The sequence below is a fragment of the Natrix helvetica genome, assembly GCF_964273705.1.
Source record: "Natrix helvetica genome assembly, chromosome: 6".
In the NCBI taxonomy this organism is placed as follows: Eukaryota; Metazoa; Chordata; class Lepidosauria; order Squamata; family Natricidae; genus Natrix; species Natrix helvetica.
Window position 1 is genome coordinate 81,190,337 of NC_138553.1, and position 20,617 is coordinate 81,210,953.

Below are 20,617 nucleotides of genomic sequence, written 5' to 3' on the forward strand. Positions count from 1 at the left end.
AATGAGGCTGCAGCATCATTTGAGATCAAAAGGATTTCAGCTCCACATAGAGTTGGAATCCTTTGGCAGGAGCTCTTTTACTCTATCTGATTGGCGACCTAGGAGACAGCTTAATGACTGCAACTAGAAGGCCTGGATTGTGGTTGTTGAGCGAAGTCTCACAAGGCCATTTCGCCTAACAGTTTCTTTGCTCAATGACCAAGATTCTGGCCTCAATTATATTCATTTTTTGAGGACTATTTTCACATACATCTAGGGTTAGCTAAAGGAATGGAGTTGTTATTTAAGAGGACCGTCTATAATTGGTATTTTTGTGCTAGGGAGCACCCCTTCTTAACTTGCGAAGTAATTCTTCCAAAAACCATCTGTATTTCAGTTGATCACAGTAGAGTTAAGCTGACGTTAAAAACTCCCACCCAAGATTCTGACTACATCAATGCAAATTTTATTAAGGTACGTATTCATGTTTTATTAACCCGGGTAACATACGTGTGAAAACCTCAAAAGACTCGACTTAAATTTCTCCCTGGAGATCCACTTCGGTATGGAAATACTGTGTGTGGTTGAGACTGAATGCAAAGAAGCTAAAAAAAAAACACCCCAAAACAAGCAAAGGAAAGATGACCTTGTAAACCCATTAGTGCAGGAAGCAATAATTGCCAAACTAAGACAGCAAAATTAGTCACAAAACCCAAAGGAAAGAAAATCTCTAATTTTAGCAATAGGCAATAACCTGTTTGACTGACTGTGGTAATTTGGACGGGAGTAAGAAGCCTTAATTAAGAGATTTGAATGAAATATATTAGTAAATGAATAACTTTTAATTAATCGGCTATTAGCATGTGATACGTATATTGCAAAGTACAAGCAAATGTTGAAACATTTTCTTATTTCTGCCTTTGGAAATATAACACGTTAATCATGAATTAGCATGTAATCCTTCCAGAAGACAGAAGTAAATTACCATCATTTGTTCTGTTTATTTATATCACATAAGCAATTACTGCAATGGAATGGGATCCCCAAAGCAAATTATTATTATTATTATTATTATTATTATTATTATTATTATTATTATTATTATTATTATTATTATTATTTTTCTCTAACAAGTTTCTTAAGAATTACGAATGAAAAGAATCAAAGCAAATACTAACTACTACAAAAATGCAAACAGTAAAATACTGAAAAAAGTGGAGGGGGGGAGAGGGGGGAGAAAAAAGAAAGTGTAATTTTCCCCTTTACCCCAGTAAGTAAAAATAATTTTAATAGCACATCACCATCTCTAAATACAGTACAAGCTCAATAAATATATAAATTAATACATAAATACAATACAACCTCTCTTTTAAAAGACATCTTTTAAGTTAAAAAGAAAACCAAAACGTTTTGTCAATCGTTCATTGTCAGTAAAAGTTCAGTAAGGGCAACCATACATAAATTTTTCTTTCCTTTTAGCCCTTTTAAGCCAGAAATCTTTCAGAATGTTAGCATTCCTTTCCGTGTATCCAGTATGTAAAATGTTGTCATTTTGTTTGTTATTTCTCATAAAATCCTTCAAGATCTTAACAGAACTCTTTTTGTGTATCCGGTAAAGAAAAGTTATCCAAGTCAGTTTCCTGGTTCGCTAGCAATTCAGCTCCTTTAGGGAATACTCTACGTCATCCATCAGCTTCCTTTGTGTATCCATGAGCAGCCTACATAATGGAAAATAATTATTATGGGTTAGATTTTAGGGCTCTGGATCTTCGCATCTCTCGTGCCTTCTCCTCAAAACGAGATCAGGCAATTCTTAATAGCGTCCTGTGTCCTTTAAATGAAAATTTCAAAATTGGGTGTTGGTTTTTGTTGACTTTTTTTTAAAAAAATAAACTCTTTCAACTTTGGGAAACCGAGGCCAATAGGAAGAGCGATCAGTTAAAGAAAACAATTCCTACATTTTGCAGTCTGTAGCTGGGGGGGGGGGTGAAACCCTCATAACAACGCTCCCTGAACCTTTGGGGTGATAAACGCTGAATTTTTAGGTGAGGGTTTGTTATGAACTTGTATTTCATTCATAAAAAATGGTATTTGTCTAGGATCTCTTTAAATGTGCTTTTCGGTTTGAAAGGAGAGGAGAGCTTGTTGACATTCAGCATCCATTTTTAAAATCGAGCTAGTTTTGATCGCATCTACCTTGTCTCCCCAAAAATAAGACCTCCCAATAAGCTCAATCGGGCTTTTGAGCGCATGCTCTAAAATAAACCCTCCCCCCGAAAATAAGCCCTCCCTGAAAATATTGCAACCCAGCAGCAGCCATGAGGTGACCACGCTTGCCGCCTCCTGCACCTCAACAATTATAAGACCTCCCCGAAAATAAGGCCAAGTGCTTATTTCGGGAGTCAAAAGAAAATAAGACCCTGTCTTATTTTCAGAGAAACACGGTATCTTTGGAACAATCTTGGATTTTTTTTATGCATAAAAATTAAAATGCACCTGGTTCTGTAAATAATATTCATAATATTCATTTGCATGTTACAATTTCAGGGAGTATATGGACCAAAAGCATATGTTGCTACCCAGGGACCCCTTGCAAATACAGTAATTGATTTCTGGAGGATGATATGGGAGTACAACGTGGCGGTAAGTGTCTTAAAACCGGGTAGCTCTTAATTCACAACAGTTCCTGTAAGAGTTCAAAGTTTACAGCGGCGTTGAAAAAAGTGACTTACGACCGTTTTCCGCAGTTACGACCTTTGCAGCCTCCCCACAGTCACGTGATCAAAATTCAGACCCTTTGGCAACTGGCTCATATTTATGACAGTTGCAGCGTCGTGTGTCACAGGATCCCTTTTTGCAACCTTCCGGCAAGCGAAGTCAGCGGGGGGGGGGGGGGAGCCAGATTCAACTTTGCAGCCCCGTCCCTAACTGAACTGCAGCGATTCGCTTAACAATGGCGGCAAGAAAGGTCGTAAAACGAGATAAAACAGTCGCCGAATTGTCTTAAAAAAATGAATTGCTTAGCACAGGAAGTTTGGGGCTCCATATGGTGGTCATAAGTCGAGGACTTCTTGTGCCTTTTGAGTCCGTAGGGCTGAAGAGTATACGGAAGCTTCGGTTGATAACAAAATGCAACTCGCCCCTTGGCAGACAATTTTGGCAATGTTTCGTAGATACATTTGTTCTGTTTTTTTCTTCCCTCCCCAGATTATTGTAATGGCCTGTCGGGAATTTGAAATGGGAAGGGTATGTATGAATCACTTTCATTTCCTTGCCAAATTCGCTATGGATGAGAATGGAATTAAAACTTGATTAAACGGTTTTAGATTTACTTAGTGTCAAAAGAAATTCTCTAGAGAAAATCACAACTAGTTTATTCATTTCGTTTACTCGCGTCTCAAGAGTCAGTTTTCAATCAAATAGCATCATTTTATTGTGCCGTGTAAATCAAACAGTTTATAATAATTCGTACACTGCTGAATTTTCAGACACCAAGGCAGATCTTAACATTGCTGTGAAATTTCAAGTTTCAAAAACATTTAAATATGAAAAACCAGCAAAGCAAAAGGAGGCTCAGGGGCTCAGACGCTGAGCTTGTCGATCAGAAAGGTCGGCAGTTCAGCGGTTCGAATCCCTAGCGCCGCGTGACGGAGTGAGCTCCCGTTACTTGTCCCAGCTTCTGCCAACCTAGCAGTTCGAAAGCACGTCAAAAATGCAAGTAGAAAAATAGGGACCACCTTTGGTGGGAAGATTAACAGCGTTCCGTGCGCCTTCGGCATTTAGTCATGCCAGCCACATGAGCATGGAGACGTCTTTGGACAGTGCTGGCTCTTTGGCTTTGAAACGGAGATGAGCACCGCCCCCTAGAGTCGGGAACGACTAGCACATATATGCGAAGGGAATATTTTCCTGTACACCGCTTGGAGAGTCCAAGCAATGGGTTAATTCAGTCTGCTTGCCCTTAGGACTGAGGAACTATTTTTCCTTAAGCCACACCTCCTCCTGGTGTGCTCAATCCCCCAGAATTCTTCCTCAGTCAGCCCGTTTGGACGTATTTAGTTAGAGCTCTGAGCTAAATTGATCCCTTTTTGGCTTGGACTCTCAAATTACGTTTAAAGTTTTTCTCTACTATTCCTCCAACATCGTGAGACGTTTCTCTCTTAAATTCTGCGACTTTCTTCAGTACAATCTGCACTTGAAGGCCAGGAGGTAAGCTGGAAGGTGGTGGGGGGTGCCCCTCAGCCGATCCTCTTGGGACGGCTTCGGAGGCCTGCCGCTTGTCGTTTAAAACGGCGCGGCTGCAGCGGCGAGGTTCCTAAGTCCCCAGGCCCCTCGTTTGTTATTTTCGTCGAAGTTTTTTCGCTCCCCGGCCTGCTAGAGGACCTCTGCCGCAGGGAGGAGTGGGCGATCGTCGCCATTGCGAGGCGCGTTCGCTCCTCGCTCTCCCTTAGCCCCACGCTGTTGCGGCGGCCATTTTTAGGCGCGAAAATAGCGCGCCCAGCCATGGCCGCCATTTTGCATCAGCCTCGTTGTTCAGGAGGCCGCTGGAGGTGGCAGGGCCTAGCAAGGGTTTCTCGGGCTAGGATCTCCACCTTCGCCTTTTGTCTATTTTTGCGAGCGGCGCTGGTTCCTGTGCCATTCCAACGGTCATCATACCGGCTCAGGGAGGAGGCCTTAAGTAAGCGCAGGCCTAAAGATTTTTTCTATAGTCATTCTCCTCCCTGCTTCTCCTGCGGAGCCTTGCACCTCGGTGTAGGCCCCAATCCTACCCCTGGGCCTCCGACTGGTGTGAAACATGGGATGTTTTCATAGTATTGATTCGATTAATTGTATATATGGCAATTTTAACGATCATTTCGTTTTTGTTTCCCATTACAGCACCCAGTCTATATCTATCCTTCTGCCTTATCATAGCCTTGCTCCATCTTGTGTGGTCATTGACTATGGACCTGCCCAGTCCTCCCGATTCCCAAGACGCTAGGCCGAGCCTCTCGCAGGCCCCTAGCAAGGGTTCCTCCTCCTCGGGGAGTGGGGGTGCGGGCAAGAGTGGTGGGGGTAGCTCTGGGAAACAGCGTTCCAGAACCCCTTCGGTAGCTGAGGCCAAGGATGCTGAAAGGCGCCAGCGGGCCCTTGACAAGCAATTCGAGAAGGCCAGACGCCAGGCAGACAGGGTGCAGTCCCTTTCAGGAGCCCCTCCCTCCCGGGAAGATCTCCAGTCGGTCCTCGCCGAGGAGGTGGAATCCCAGGACCTATCCCCTAATAGGTCATTTGCGGAGCCGGCTTCCCCGGTCCCTTCCTGGGCCTGTGAACAGGTTCCTCCCCCTGGGGATGCTAGCATAGACGATATGCAGGGTGAGGCTTCACCCCCCCTAGTAGAGGGCTTGGATCCCGATTCTGACTCTGAGGAGTTATCGCCCCGCATGCAGGAGCTAATGGCCCGCGCCATTGCCAAGGGCATCACGGAGGCCATGAAATTTAAAAGTCCTACCGCAGCGGCCCCTAGGGGTCCCAAACCCGATCAGGCAGCTCCGCCCCCAAGCAAGCGTGCTCGCCATCCTTCCCTGGAATCCTCGGTGGTCAGCGAGGCCTCTGCCATTGAGGACCCTGACCCGGAGGTGCTAGGCCTCTCGGACGACGAGGACCTTCCCCCCGAAGCGCCCGCCTTTGCGGGTCTCTTCAAGCCCAGCCTTTTTAAATCGGTCCTTCACAAGGTCAAGGCTGCCACCAGGGTGGGGATCAAGCCCAAGCCGACCGCGCCGGCGGATGATGCCCCTCCGGCTAATCCCAATGCGGTCATGTTTGATGTGCCAGCGCCCCAGCAAGAGCTGGTTCCGGTCCCGGGGCTGTTCCTCGACTTAATCCAGCGCCAGTGGGCTCAGCCAGCCACGCAATCCTCTCCCAGTGGGGTAGATAGGAAGCTTTATACTATGGAGCCAGTGTTGGAGGACCTTCTGGCCCTTCCCACTGTCGACCCGCCCATCGCTGCGCTCACTTCCAACTCCTCGCTACCGGCCGATCTCCTGGAAGGCCTTAAGGCGGAGGACAAGAAGGCGGAAAAGGCGTGCCACAAGACCCATCTGGCGGCTGCCTGGGCCATCAGGGCCTCTTCTTCCGCTTCCTTTTTTAATAGGGCCTCTGTGATCTGGCTGCGCGAGCTCCTAAACAAGCTCCCGGCGGGAGACATCCGTCTCCACCAGGACGTGTCAAAAATAATCGCGGCCTCCCAGTATGCCGCTGACGCGTCCCTCAATGCCACCAAATTTGCCTCCAGGGCCCTCGGTTCTAACATAACTTCCCGTCGACTGATCTGGCTCCGACATTGGCAAGCGGACCAGAAAAACAAATGGAAACTGGCTTCCGCCCCCTTTAAGGGGTCCAAATTGTTTGGCGAGTCCCTGGATCCTCTCCTCATTGAGTCCAAGGACAAGAGGAAGATCCTACCTTCTTTAAATAAAAAGCAGGAACGTAAGGCCGCTCCCTACTCTAGGAGGCAGTCCTTTCGTGCCTCCGAGCCTTCCACCTCTGCCTCTTCCTTCTCTCCCTCTAATAGGTCCTTCGGCCAGCAGGGCGACAGGTCCCAAGACAGAGCGCCTTTTCGGGACAGAGGCAGGCAGCAGTTCGGCTTCCGCAAGTATAACCGCGGTGGGGCCTCCAACAGGCCGTTCCGTAAGTCAAAGTGACTGCCAGGGCTTGGCGCCCATCGGGGGTCGCCTCCAGCTGTTCGCCTCTCATTGGGCCCAGAACACCGAGGATGCTTGGGTTCTGCAGACAGTCAGGGAAGGCCTCTCCCTAGAATTCCTGTCCCTTCCCCCTCGGACCTTCATCCGGTGCCCTGTCCCGTCCTGCCCCCAAAAGAGGCAGCGTATGGACCAGGAAGTCCGTCATCTCCTGGACATCAGGGCCGTGGAACCAGTTCCCCAAGGCGAAGAGGGGAAGGGGTTTTACTCCATCCTCTTCCTGGTACCAAAGAACTCGGGGGGGTGGAGAGCCATCTTGGATCTCAAGAACCTCAACAGGCATATCGCCTACCGGAGGTTCAAGATGCAGTCTCTGCAGTCCATTCTGGAGGGGATTCGACAGGGAGATCTTCTCACATCTATAGATCTCAAAGAGGCATATCTCCACATCCCCATCCGTCCTCAGCACAGGAAGTTCCTGCGCTTCTATTATGCGGGTCGCCACTTCCAGTACAAAGCTCTTCCATTCGGCCTCTCGTCCGCTCCTCGGACGTTTACCAAAGTGCTGGCGGTAGTGGCGGCTCAGCTAAGACGCAGGCCCATAAGGCTCCAGTGCTACCTGGACGACATCCTGATACAGTCGTCGTCCAGGCAGCAGGCCCTTCGGGATCTCCAAACCACTATGAGATCCCTCAGAAACCACGGCTTCTCTCTAAATATAGAGAAGAGCCATCTCACCCCAACCAACAGACTTGTACACCTGGGGGCGGTGATAGATACCAACTTGTGCAGGGTTTTCCTTTCCCGAGACAGGTTGACCGGTCTAAGGTCCATGACCCACAAGGTGTTGAGCTTGAGGCAGGCTCCAGTGGTCCTTCTGTCGCAGCTGCTGGGAAAAATGATCTCCTGCATTTCCATCGTGCCGTGGGCCCGCCTACATTCCAGGTCTCTCCAGTGGCTGCTGCTGCCGCACCAGAGGGCATCCAGGAGCAACTCTACCAGGCCGATTCGAGTTCCCCCGGACGTGAAGAGGTCTCTCCGCTGGTGGGTGTCTCCGGCCATCCTCAAGGGCCACTTATTCAAGGAACCCGAGAGGTTGATCATCACCACAGACGCCAGCCTCTCCGGCTGGGGAGCCCACATGGGGTCCCTGGTTGTTCAGGGCAAGTGGTCCCAAGTGGAATCCAGCTACAGCATCAACCTGCTGGAACTGAGAGCTGCTCGCCTGGCCCTGCGCCATTTCAGCCGGCCCATCCATCGCCAACATGTGCTTCTGATGACGGACAATGTGGCCACCAAGGCCCACATCAACCGCCAGGGCGGCACCAGATCCAGAGCACTGATGAGAGAGGCGGAGTCCCTGGGACGCTGGGCGGAGCGCCATCTGGAATCCCTTCGCTCCGACCATATCTCCGGAGTGGACAACACACAGGCCGACTGGCTGAGCAGGACGACCATAGATCCTGCGGAGTGGAAACTGGACCCTCGCCTGTTCCACCAGATGTCCGACAGATTCGGGACTCCGGCCGTAGACCTGTTTGCGTCAAGAGACAACACGCAGCTCGACCGCTTCTACTCCCGGTTCTTCACCCCGGGGGCGGAGGGGACAGACGCACTGCGTTGCAAGTGGCCCCGCGAGCTACTGTATGCCTTCCCTCCCCTGCCTCTTCTTCCTCAATTCATCTCCAAAGTCATCGCAGAGGGAGCAGAGGTCCTTCTCGTGGCCCCGCATTGGCCCCGCAGGTCGTGGTTTGCCGACCTTGTCCACCTGTCGGTGTCTCCTCCGTGGCGCATTCCTCCGGACCAGATCTCCCTCAGCCAGGGGGCCGTGATCCACCCAGAGCCCCAGTGGCTCCAGTTGGCCGTCTGGCACTTGAGGGGGACCAACTGAAAGGCCAAGGCCTGTCGGAGGAGGTAGTGAACACCATTCAGGCGGCTAGACGCCCTTCAACCACTAGGATTTATGATGCGTCCTGGGCCGCCTTCGCCAAGTGGTGTGAGGAGCTGCTCATCGAGCCGACGACCGCGCCTGTTCCCAGAGTGCTTGACTTCCTTCAAGCGGGACTCAACAAGGGCCTGGCCCCGAACACCCTTCGACGCCAAGTGGCGGCTTTGTCTACTGTCTGGTCGGGCGACCACCTTTTGCCTCTCAGCAAAATCCCGAAGGTGCGTCTTTTCCTCAAGGGCGCTTCTAACCTTCGCCCTCCCACCGTTCATCGCTATCCTACTTGGCAGCTGTCCGTGGTCCTGCGGGCCCTCTCTGGCCCTCCATTCGAGCCTTTACGCACTACTTCTCTTCGATTCCTGACGCTGAAGACGGCCTTCTTGATTGCCATCACGTCAGCTCGCCGGATTTCGGAGCTGGCGGCTCTCTCTGTTCGCCAGGATCTGTGCGTCATCCACCCTGACAGGGTCATTTTGAGGCTGGACCCGACCTTTACCCCCAAAGTAAACTCATGGTTCCATAGAGCGCAAGACATTGTGTTGCCAAATTTTTGTCCTCATCCGTCGCATCCCAGAGAGCGATCCTGGCACAATCTTGATGTCAGGAGGGCCCTGAAGGTCTACATCGCTCGTACTGCGGAATTCAGGAAGTCAGAGGCTCTTTTCCTCTCCTTCCAGCCCGGTTCCCTAGGGAAGAAGGTCACTTCCTCCACAATTGGCAGGTGGCTTCGCGCTTGCATTGCGACTGCCTATGAAAGTCAATCCAAGGCCGTTCCGCGCGGCATCACTGCACACTCCACACGAAGTGCTGCTACCTCAGCGGCCTGGGCCACCCAGGCCTCGATCCTGGACATCTGCAGGGCCGCTACGTGGTCCTCTCCTTCTCCATTTGTGCGACACTATAAACTGGACATTTTCGCCTCGGCTGAGGCGTCCTTCGGCAGGCGTGTGCTCCAGGCGGTTGTGTCAGAGACCGAATCCCGGGAGCCTTCTTCTGCCCACCCAGATGGACAATAACTTTGGTATGTCCCATTGCTTGGACTCTCCAAGCGGTGTACAGGAAAATGACCATTGGCTTACCTGAAGGGTCCTTTTCTGTACACCGCGGGAGAGTCCAACCCACCCTGGCTCTCAAGGCCGGGATTCGGGTTCCTCGTGTCAACAGTACATCATCTTGGACGCTTCGCTCCGTCCGCACGAACTGACTCCTTCAAAGAATTCTGGGGGATTGAGCACACCAGGAGGAGGTGTGGCTTAAGGAAAAATAGTTCCTCAGTCCTAAGGGCAAGCAGACTGAATTAACCCATTGCTTGGACTCTCCCGCGGTGTACAGAAAAGGACCCTTCAGGTAAGCCAATGGTCATTTACCTTTATCCAGTTAAAGTCTAAAATGTATGCTTTTCAAAGTGTGTGTATTTTTAAAAACTCTCATTCTGCTTCACAGAAAAAATGTGAACGCTACTGGCCACTGTATGGAGACGAAAGCATCTCATTTGGACCATTCCACATTTCTTGCGTAAGTGTTTCGATTTATTTATTTATCAGTAGCCTTTTAATGAAGTTGTAATTTGTGTTTAATCTGTCCAGTTGAGCCAATATCGAACACATAAACCCGTTTTGCATTCTTCTGCAGTTACCCGAATTAGTCACTCGTGGCTCTGAAGTGCTTTTACTTTGAATAGATTAATAATTGTATGAGGAGCAAAAGCAGATATTTAAAGTCTTGGTGATGCTACAACTTGTTCAGACAATAGATTAAAATAAAAAAATTGCGTGCATTAACAATGGAGGATTTCCCCTCGAAATAATACTTCAAAAAAAGAGGAATTGGACGTTAGCCTTATTCAGATGATAGTTTAACAAGAAGCCATGCTACGGGTATGCCCTTGACATTTCCCCTCTTATCAATTCTGATGCAATTAGAAGAATGGCAGGTTTTATTTCCACTCTTAAACTGCCACAGTTTGATGTTTTGCACAAACCTGGATAGATTGGTCAATCGGAGCAAAATTTACCGTTGCTTCCATTAAGCTTTATAAATCATGGTTTGAAGTTGGCTTGGTTTGGTGAGCGTATGTAAGGCTAAGTTAAATTGGGCGAAATTTTAATCTTCTCTCCCTCTCTCTCTCTCTCTGTTTAGGAAGCTGAACAGGTCAGGACCGATTACTATATTAGAACCCTGCTGATCGAATATCAGAATGTAAGTAGATAAAATATCTCTTTGCCCCCATCAAGCTAAATGTGATAGAATGCTTATTTTGGCTGCCCCAAAAGTGTGAAATTGTTTTGTTTTTGACAATGTGTTAATAGAATAAAGCAGGGGTGTCCAAACTTGGGAACATTAAGACTTGTGGACTTGGCTGGGGAATTCTGGGAGTTGAAGTCCACAAGTCTTAAAGTTCCCAAGTTTGGACACCCCTGGAATAAAGGAATGGCTCTCAGTTTATGAGAATCAGCAGGTAAATTCTGTTTAGCTTAGATCAGTCTTGGCGAACCTTTTTGGCACTGAGCTGAAACAGGAGTGGGCACATGTGGGCATGTGCCGGAAACCGGATGAGTGCCGGAAAGATGATCTTTCAGTTTCCAGCGCATGCATGCGCACCAGCCACCTGATCTTCTGGTTTCTGGCGTACATGTGTACATGAAGACCAGCTAGCTGGTGCGCAAGTGCCCACCGGAAAACTGGAAGAGCAGCAGTCCAGTGCTCATGCACACGCCTGTTTGGTTGAAATTGCTTGAGGCGTTCCAGAGCTATGCTGGAACAGACACACACCAGGGGTGGGTTCCTGCCAGTTCTAACCTCTCCTATAGAAGAGGTTTCACAAATCTACAGGGCCGTTTAGAACCGGTTCCAGCTCCCTCCCCCCGCCCGTCCACACATCATTAAGATGAAGAGCGAGAGGAGGAATTCTGGGAGTTGAAGTCCCAAAACCCCTCTTTTATTTAAACGGCTGTGAATTATGGTCATTCACAGCCTGTAATGATTCACAAACACTCTGTGAAGAATCTGACAGAAGTCTGCCACAGTCTTTCAGGGTAAGGCTGAAAAGCACCCACCTTTATCTCCTTTGAAATGCTGCCAAAGACCTAATTGCCAATTAGTTTTGCAAGGCTAAACAGCGCAGAGTCAAACAGGACTTCTCAGAATGAATAAATTGCTTCCTGCAAAAGCTCACGTCCCGTTCGCTCCTCTTTTATGTCTTATGAGAGGGGGCCAATCATCTCCAAGCCTTACTCCCGAGTCGCCCTTTTTTTCCTTAACTGTTCTTGCCTTCTGGCAACTCTGCGCATACGCACACTGGAAACAGGCTCATACTATTACTCTGCCTCGCTGATGTCAGACACCGGAGGGTACAGTGGCAGCACATCACTACCAGATGGCCCTGGCCCGCTCTCTGCCTCCGACGCAGAGCCCACGTCCGAGCCTTCCCCAGACTCCAGGACTGGCCCAGGTTCCTCCCCAACCCTCCTCACTGTCTGAATCAGCTGCCAGCTCCGTAGGCCGCTGGCAGACCACAACACTGGTGTTCCAAATAGATCAGTCTTAGCAATTCTTGCAAAGCTATTGATACGAGTTCCGTGGTACAATTACCCGTCACGAATGAGGAATTTAAGAAAAAGCACCCGCTCAAAAGGGACGGTTTTATAAATAATGCAACATCCTTCTCATCCTTCTAGGAATCGCGTAGAATCTATCAGTTTCATTATGTAAATTGGCCTGACCACGACGTTCCTTCATCCTTCGATTCTATTCTGGACATGATCAGTTTAATGAGAGAATATCAGGAACACGAAGACGTTCCTATTTGCATACACTGCAGGTATGTTTCTTCGGTTTTTGATCGGGATTATTTCAGGAATTCAGTGAGTCGCAATAGGAAAAAATTGAGCAGTTTTTCTTTTTCTTAACAACCTGGGAAGAGCATTTTCTGCCCCTTTTAATATTTTTAAAGTGTGTATAATAGCAGAAAAAAATGCCGCTCCCGGGCAAAATTAAAGCCACCGCCGCTGCCTTGCTACTGCCCGAGGAGTCTGATCTGCTCCCGGGCAAAATTTAAAGTCGCTGCTGCTGCCTCGCTGCTGCCTCAAGAGCCCTTCCGCCACCTCGCTGCTGCTCCCGGGCAAAATCAAAGCCACTGCCCCACCGCTGCCTGGATAAGCCGCCTGCCTCACCTGCTTCCTGCCCCAGACAACGCTGCCTGGAGAAGCCTGCCACCTGCTCCTGAGACACCACACAGGTAAGCACTGGTTAGGGGTGGCAAGGGTCTTCAAACGTGGCAGCTGTAAGACTTGGGGACTTTACTGGTAAGTTCCAGCAATCCTGAAGTAACATGACTGGAGGAGGAATTCTGGGAGTTGAAGTTCACAGGTCTTAAATCAGTCAGCACTTTTGCAATGGGTTTGGCTTATTGTTTTAAGGTTTATGGCTTATTGCCTGTTTGCACGTTGGGGTTAGGGTGAAGGCTAAGGCATATTGTATTTAGGGGGAGGGTGTAATGATCTAATGCGTGTGTATGAATGTGGTTTCAGCTACAGTGCACTGTATTGTTATAAATGACACATTATTGTTCTTTCTTGCAGAAAAATGTCGAAGCCAAAAAGGTAGGCATATACCACCTCTTTCAAGCTGGAAGTCTTGAAATACGCTGAGGAACATGGAAAAAGAGCAGCAGAGAAACCGTTTGGACCAACTGAAAAGATGATAAGAGAGGGGAAGAAACAGGTGGATGAGCTGCAAAAGGTAAAAGATAAAAGCAAGCACAACTTTTGTGGGCTTCTTGCAAATAGAGGAGGAAATGAGAGACTGGATCACAGGTGACCGGAACAGTGGCTTCGCAGTCCCCACAAAAATGGTGATGTATGAAGCCAAACGCATTGCTACACGGAAAGGCATTCGGGATTTTAGTGGAACCCCATTGTGGTGCTTCAGATTTATGAGGCGATGTGGCCCTGCTATGCGCACCAAAACTAGAATTGCGCAAAGAACGCCAAAAGAGTATGAGGCTAAGATTCCGTCTTTTCATACTGTCGTGATAGATTCCAGGAGGAGAAATAATTTTTGAGATTGGCCAGATTGAGAATATGAAGTCCCGCTAACCTTTGATGTGCCATCAAACAGGACTGTTGAGGTCAAAGGTGCCCAAAGCATAATTGCAAAAACTACAGGACATGAGAAGACACATTACACGGTTGCTGTGCGGATGGCACCACATTGGCACCAATGTTAATATTTAAAAGGAAAACCTTCCCAAAAAGAAGTGATTCCAAGAAGAGGTTGTTGTGGATGTCCATGAAAAAGGATGGATGGATGAGCATGGCATGAAAGTATGGATTGAAACGTCCTGGAGGGCTTCTGGAAAAAAAAAAACAGCTTTATTAGTGCTTGACCAGTTTTGAGCACATATTACTGACAACACTAAGAAAAGATTCAAAGAAGTGAAGACCCGTCTAGCTGTAATTCCTGGGGGTCTTTCCATCAACAAGCCATTGTTGCACACGAGAAGAGTGGAACAAATGGATGTTCTGATACCCTCTGGATTAATGAGGAGGCCAACTATCACTCAAGTTTGTGAATGGGTGGAAACCACCTGGAACTCAGTGAAGGATGAAACTGTTACACAATCCTTCAAAAAGTGTGGCGTTAGCAATGCCTTAGATGGAACGGAAGACGATATCGTTTATGAAGGTAGCGAAGAAGAAAGTGATGGTGAGCAACTGAGCTTCCTAAATTCTGACACCAGCGACGATGAAGAGTTGTTGGGGTTTCCAGAAAATTAAAGGAGTGCTTGAATCTTCAAGTCTCCTCTTTTGTTAATGACAGTGGTGATGGTTCTTAATACTGCTGTTGGCTTTACAGAATTGTAAAAAGTATACATGGTTGTAAAAAGTATACATTGTTGTAAAAAGTATACATGGTTGTACAAATTCTGCTACACTGGCATTTTATTAAATAATATATTACTACACTATTTGGTTCAGAATACTTTTTTCCTTGTTTCCCCCCTCTAAAATCTAGGTGCGTCTTATACTCCGTTGCGTCTTATACTCCGAAAAATACGGTATTTAAAAAAAATATTAAATATTTTTAAAATGTGATATACTGAAAGGTTTAAGCGCTACGTATAAATGACAGGAATGGAAATAAAGCTTTATTAGTTTGTGGAATGCCACAAAATTAGAAACATTTTCGGTAATAAGATTTGTTGAACATTTAGGATGTGTTTTCTACCCTTATTTCCTCTTGTATTCTTTGATAGTAATTACTTTACGAGTCTCTTGATTGCTTAACTAAGGCGAGACGGATGGCTAGAGGAGAAAGGATGCCTTTATATAATTTTTTTTAGTGCCCGATGAATAGTTCTTTTATACGTTTGCAGTTACTTTAAAAGCCATTTTTAAATGCGTGTTTGTTTATTTCTCTGGCTTGCAGCCTGTTTCGATTGTGAATGGCTTAAGTGGCCATCTTCTCAACGGTATTAAAAAAAATTGAGCTAAAAACAATCCAGTATACATTAAGACGGGACTTGGTGGCTCAGTGGCTAAGACGCTGAGCTTTTCGATTAGAAAGGTCGGCAGTTTGGCGGTTCGAATCCCTAGGGCGATTCGAATCCCTAGCGCCGTGTAACGGAGTGAGCTCCCGTTACTTGTCCCAGCTTCTGCCAACCTAGCAGTTCGAAAGCATGTAAAAATGCAAGTAGAGAAATAGGAACCATCTTTGGTGGGAAGGTAACAGCGTTCCGTGCGCCTTCAGCGTTGAGTCATGCCGGTCACATGACCACGGAGACGTCTTCGGATAGCGCTGGCTCTTTGGCTTTGAAACAGAGATGAGCACCGCCCCCTAGAGTCGGGAACAACTAGCACATATGTGCGAGGGGAACATTTACTTTTATAGATTAAGAAATAGTAACATAATGCAGGGTACATATAGACTTAGAATAATCATCAAACCTCAGTGCAAGGCAGTTTGGTCTGCTGGTTAAGACACCAGGCTAGAAACCAAGGAACTGTGAGTTCTAATCCTGCCTTAGGCATGACAATGGCTGGGTGACTTTCGGCCAATTACCAGGAGACGGTGTGTTGGGTACTATCTAATAAGATGAAATCCAATGGTGAAAAGAGAAAGGTTCTACATTTAGGCAAGAAAAACGAAATGCACAGGTACAGTATAGGTGGTACCTTGCTCAACAGTAGTAACTGTGAGAGGGATCTTGGAGTCCTAGTGGACAACCGTTTAAATAGGAGCCAGCCGTGGGCAGCAGCTGCCAAAAAAGCCAGCACAGTTCTAGGCTGCATCAACAGAGGGATAGAATCAAGATCACGTGAAAAGTCGTAAAATGGGGGCAAGATTCACTGAACAAACTTCTCACTTGGCAACAGAAATTTTGGGCTCAACTGCAGCCATAGGTTGAGGACTTACTCTTCTGTGTGAGAAACATATATTTATACAGATAATTCTCAACTTTTGCAGTTTGTTTAATGACCATTCAAAGTTGCAACAGCACTGAAAAAAAGTGACGCATGGCCATTTTTCACACTTAACAACCGTTGCAGTATCCCCATGGTCTTGCGATCAACATCCAGATGCCTGGCAACTGACTCATAGTTATGGCGGACGCATGTCCCAAAGTCCTGTGATCTCCTTTTGCATCCTTCTGACAAGCAAAGTCAATGGGGAAGCCAGATTCACTTAGCGACTGTGTTGCTGACTTAGCCACTGCCACGATTCACTTACCAAAAGTGGCAGGAAAGGTCATAACGTGTGGGGCAAAACTCATTTCACAAACGTCTCGCTTAACAACATAAATTTGGGGCTCCGTTGTGGTCGTAAGTCGAGGACTACCTGTATATCCATACTCATGCTTGAATACACACGAATGTTTTGTATGTCTTACGGTTTATTTTAATGGGTTGGATGCCACCCATAAAACAGGAATTCTTGGAGAGAGAGAAAAAATATGCGTTAGGCTTGCAAAATGAACATGTAGAGTTTTATTCAAATCTCCTTTTCACAAACTGTGTCTCCTTTTTTGTTTGTTTGTTACAGTGCAGGATGCGGAAGGACTGGCGCCATCTGTGCGATAGATTACACATGGAATTTGTTGAAAGCCGAGGTAAGGAGGATTTGGAGCAGTCCACATGCTGGAAAAACTAGGCCATCTTATGCAAGTGATTAGAGCTTTATGGAAGAATAATGAAGTTTTGTACGGCCACGGGCAAAACTTCAGAAATGATTTGCAGAAAAAGGCAGAACGACTTAACTGCTGTCAAGGAAAGGCCATTTCCATTGTTTGAAGCATGCATCGTTGCAGCCGAGAGAGAAAAATAAATAAATTAAGCCATTTGTAAACGATAAGGGAGGTGGTGGCTCATTGACTAAGACGCTGAGCTTGTCGATCAGAAAGGTCGGCAGTTCGAATCCCGAGTGCCGCGTAATAAAGTACTACCACTACTAACTGATTTACTAACTCAACTTTGCAAGATAGCCACTTCACAACCGGAACGGAGTAAAACTATCATGATTTAATCAGAAAGGAACACGGGCCTTTAACCAAGCTAATCAGCAAATTAGCTAAGGATTTGGGCATGTTTTAAGTCGGGCAAAGGATGGCTCAGTGGCTAAGAGGCTAAGCTTGTCGATCAGAAGGTCGGCAGTTCGGTGGTTCGAATCTGCGCTTCATAACAAAGTGAGCTCCCGTTACTTGTCCCAGCTTCTGCCAATGTAGCGTTTCAAAAGCACGTAAAAATGCAAGTAGAAAAATAGGAAACCACCTTTGGTGGGAAGGAAACAGCATTCTGTGCGCCTTCGGCGTTGAGTCATGCTGAGTACATGAGAACAACTTCGGACAGCTCTGGCTCTTCGGCTTTGAAACGGAGATGAGCACCGCCCCCTAGAGTCAGGAACGACTAGCACAAACGTGCAAGGGAAACCTTTACCTTTACCTTAAATGCTCGATAGAACATTTGACATGTGAGTTTCTTCCGTGCCCGAAAACAAACAAACGCCATTGCTCGTGTTCTGTTGCAGAAAATTCCAGAGGAATTCAACGTGTTTAATTTAATACAAGAAATGAGGACCCAGAGGCATTCTGCAGTACAGACTAAGGTAATCTTGTCTTTGGGAACTTAGATGGGACATGATGGTTGTTGGGGAACAGCCTCTTTTCGAGCGATCTAAGCTCATCCTTGTCTTTTTATCTCGCGCGCACAGGAGCAGTACGAGCTTGTTCACCGGGCCATCGCGCAGTTATTCGAGAAACAGTTGCAAAAATACGAGAGCTCTGCAGCGTGGAAAATTGCGGATGGATTGGTAAGGTGGCTTGAATCACAGTTTTTGATTTTATTTCAAATGTTTTGAAACCGTGTCATTTCCATGAGTTGAGTCATCTTTTGAGTCCTGCATAACGTTACATTCATTTCTCTTTTATTTTTTGGACATTTCTTATTAAAATTCTCCGCATGGCTCTTTTGAACTCAGATGTCACTTATGAGACACCAAAGTTTTGTTACTGACAGAGCCGATCAGAGGTGGTATTTAGCCAGTTCAGACCGGTTCAGGCTATTTAATCATGTTTTCTAAGCCGCGCGCCTGTGTGCAAGCAGAGTGCATGCGTGGAAGGCCACGCACACGCGTGGGGTGAACCGGATCTAAACCTATGTGAAACCCACCTCTGGACCCCATGCTAAATTACACCCAGTCATTTAGATCAGGGGACTCCAAACATGGAAACTTTTAAGACTTGTGGACTTCAACTTCCAGAATTCTCCAGCCTGGAATTCTGGGAGTTGAAGTCCACAAGTCTTAAAGTGACCACGTTTGGAGACGTTTGATTTTGATCACCCAACAACTTACTTAACTTACCATATTTTTCGGAGTATAAGACGCACCTTTTTCCCTCTAAAAAGAGGGTGAAAACACTGAATACAGCATTATTGGCTTCCCTAAACCCGCCCCCTTCACCAAAATGGCCGTGCAGAGCCTCTAGGAAGCTTATAGAGTGCTCATCGAGGCTGGGGAGGGCAAAAATGAGCAAAAAACGGCCCGTGTTTTGCTCAATTCTACCCCCCCCCAGCTCCCAGGAGCACTCTATAAGCTTTCTAAAGGCTATCTATGCCCTTTTTTAAACAAAAAAACAGGCCCGTTTTCACGAAAAACGGGCCGTTTTTGGGAGGTTTGCAGAGTGCAAAAGCTGTTTTTTTAAAAAATTTGCCTCTTCAAAGCCTTGGTGCGTCTTATACTCCGAAAAATATGGTACTTATCTTTGTTTCGAAGGTGTCTTTATGTGATGTATTCACAGAAATTGGCCTGGATACTAAACACAGTCTTTTAATTTGTACTTTGTGTTGAGTAGGTCAAAATGAAACCGGGTATAATTCTGCCATCGTTGCCCGGGTGCCAGTTTTCAATTTTTTTGACAAATTGCAAATCTTTTCCCATCCAGAGCAAAGTTCAAAACACACCTATCGGGTATACGGTAATTGTAGGGTATGCTCCCGCCTGTCTCGTTTTACCTGTCCTTGCTCAAATTTCTTAAGTGCATTTTATTTCCAGACGTCAAAGGACATTTTCAAAGGCAGTTGTGCCATATCCAGTTTCAGTGAGTAATTCGAGCAAGGCAACCACAGGCAGACAAAGCGTTCGTCTCTGCATTGACCACATAAATGAGTTTTGAAAAGCTCCTGAATTTCTCTAGTCTGAGACATCAACAGTGGAATTCCGAGGAAGGGCTCTTAGTCACAAGAGAAATATGTGGATGCCGGGCTGAGACTTCGCATGGCATTCTTTTATCTTAGGGAGTGTTTCCCTACCAAGTTTTTTTTTAAATATATTATTTATACTTATCAGTGTGTGAATAATGTGATACCTGGGTATCATACATTTTAACGGAAAAAGACATCGTATTATTACTCATAGTTACTACATTTCATTTTCATTGCTTCGTATTGTTTAAGCATACCTAATACTTTTGCCCTTCAATTTCTAAATCTCCCTTTTATTATTACGTATATCTTATTACCATACATACATACATACATACATTCATACATATATAGTGTGTGTGTGTGTGTTGTATTTGTGCTGATAAATAAATAAAGGGAGACTAGTATAGATTTATTTCAAGCTATTTAGCTCTCATCAGCTAGCCATACCCTTACTGGGATTCGAATGGTATGGGTACGGCTAGCTGATGAGAGCTAAATAGCTTGAAATAGATCTATATTAGTCTCCCTTTATTTATTTATCAGCACAAATACAACACAAATATAAAAAGGCAACATTAAAAATATGGTTTTCTGCCTGGATGGCCTCCTGCAGTGAGTCGATAGACAGAAAGGGGGAGTAGTGAGTTCCCTCCCATATTTGGGCATACCAGGGGTTATAACACACACACACACATACACACACACACACACACACACATATGTATGTATGTATACACACACACACACACCATATTTTTTGGAGTATAAGAGGCACCTTTTTCCCGCCCAAAAAGGGAGTGAAAATCTATGTGTCTTATACACTGAATACAGTATTTTTGGCCTCCTGAAATTCTGCTCCGCGCATCCCATTTTTTAGCAAAAATGGACACCCAGAGGATTTGAGAGGCCTGCCGTGTGCTCCTGGGGGCTGGGGAGGGCAAAAACAAGCAGAAAACGGGCCCGTTTTTCACAAAAATGGGACTGTTTTTGCTCTCCCCAGTCCCCAGGAGCACACTGCAGGACTCCCAAATCCTCTGCACACCCCATTTGTCACCTCCCCCCCCCGTGCCTCACATTTTTGCCCTCCCCGGCCCCCCAGGCACACTTTACAGACCTCTCAAACTCTGGATGCCCCCTTTCCACCAAAAACCAGGGAGTGCAAATAGTTTGGGAGGCCTGCAGAGTGCAAAAACGTTTTTTAAAAATTTACTTCTTCAAAATCTTGGTGGGTCTTATACTCGGATGCCTAGGAGTAGAGCCTTCTCTGTGATGGGCCCAACCCTCTGGAATGACCTCCCCCCCCGACATTAGAACCA

The 20,617-nt window shown here is 46.6% G+C and overlaps 1 protein-coding gene across 1 annotated transcript in view; it reads left to right on the forward strand.

The window, feature by feature from the left end:
• Window positions 1-20,617, forward strand: part of PTPN12 (protein tyrosine phosphatase non-receptor type 12) — a 51,004-nt gene that overhangs the window by 17,292 nt on the left and 13,095 nt on the right. Inside the window, exons 3-11 of the mRNA XM_081957538.1 lie at window positions 377-453; window positions 2,527-2,622; window positions 3,187-3,225; window positions 10,045-10,116; window positions 10,741-10,800; window positions 12,279-12,421; window positions 16,645-16,711; window positions 17,626-17,703; window positions 17,809-17,907. Of these exons, the coding sequence (XP_081813664.1) occupies window positions 377-453; window positions 2,527-2,622; window positions 3,187-3,225; window positions 10,045-10,116; window positions 10,741-10,800; window positions 12,279-12,421; window positions 16,645-16,711; window positions 17,626-17,703; window positions 17,809-17,907 (731 nt within the window). The remainder of the gene's footprint in view (window positions 1-376; window positions 454-2,526; window positions 2,623-3,186; window positions 3,226-10,044; window positions 10,117-10,740; window positions 10,801-12,278; window positions 12,422-16,644; window positions 16,712-17,625; window positions 17,704-17,808; window positions 17,908-20,617) is intronic.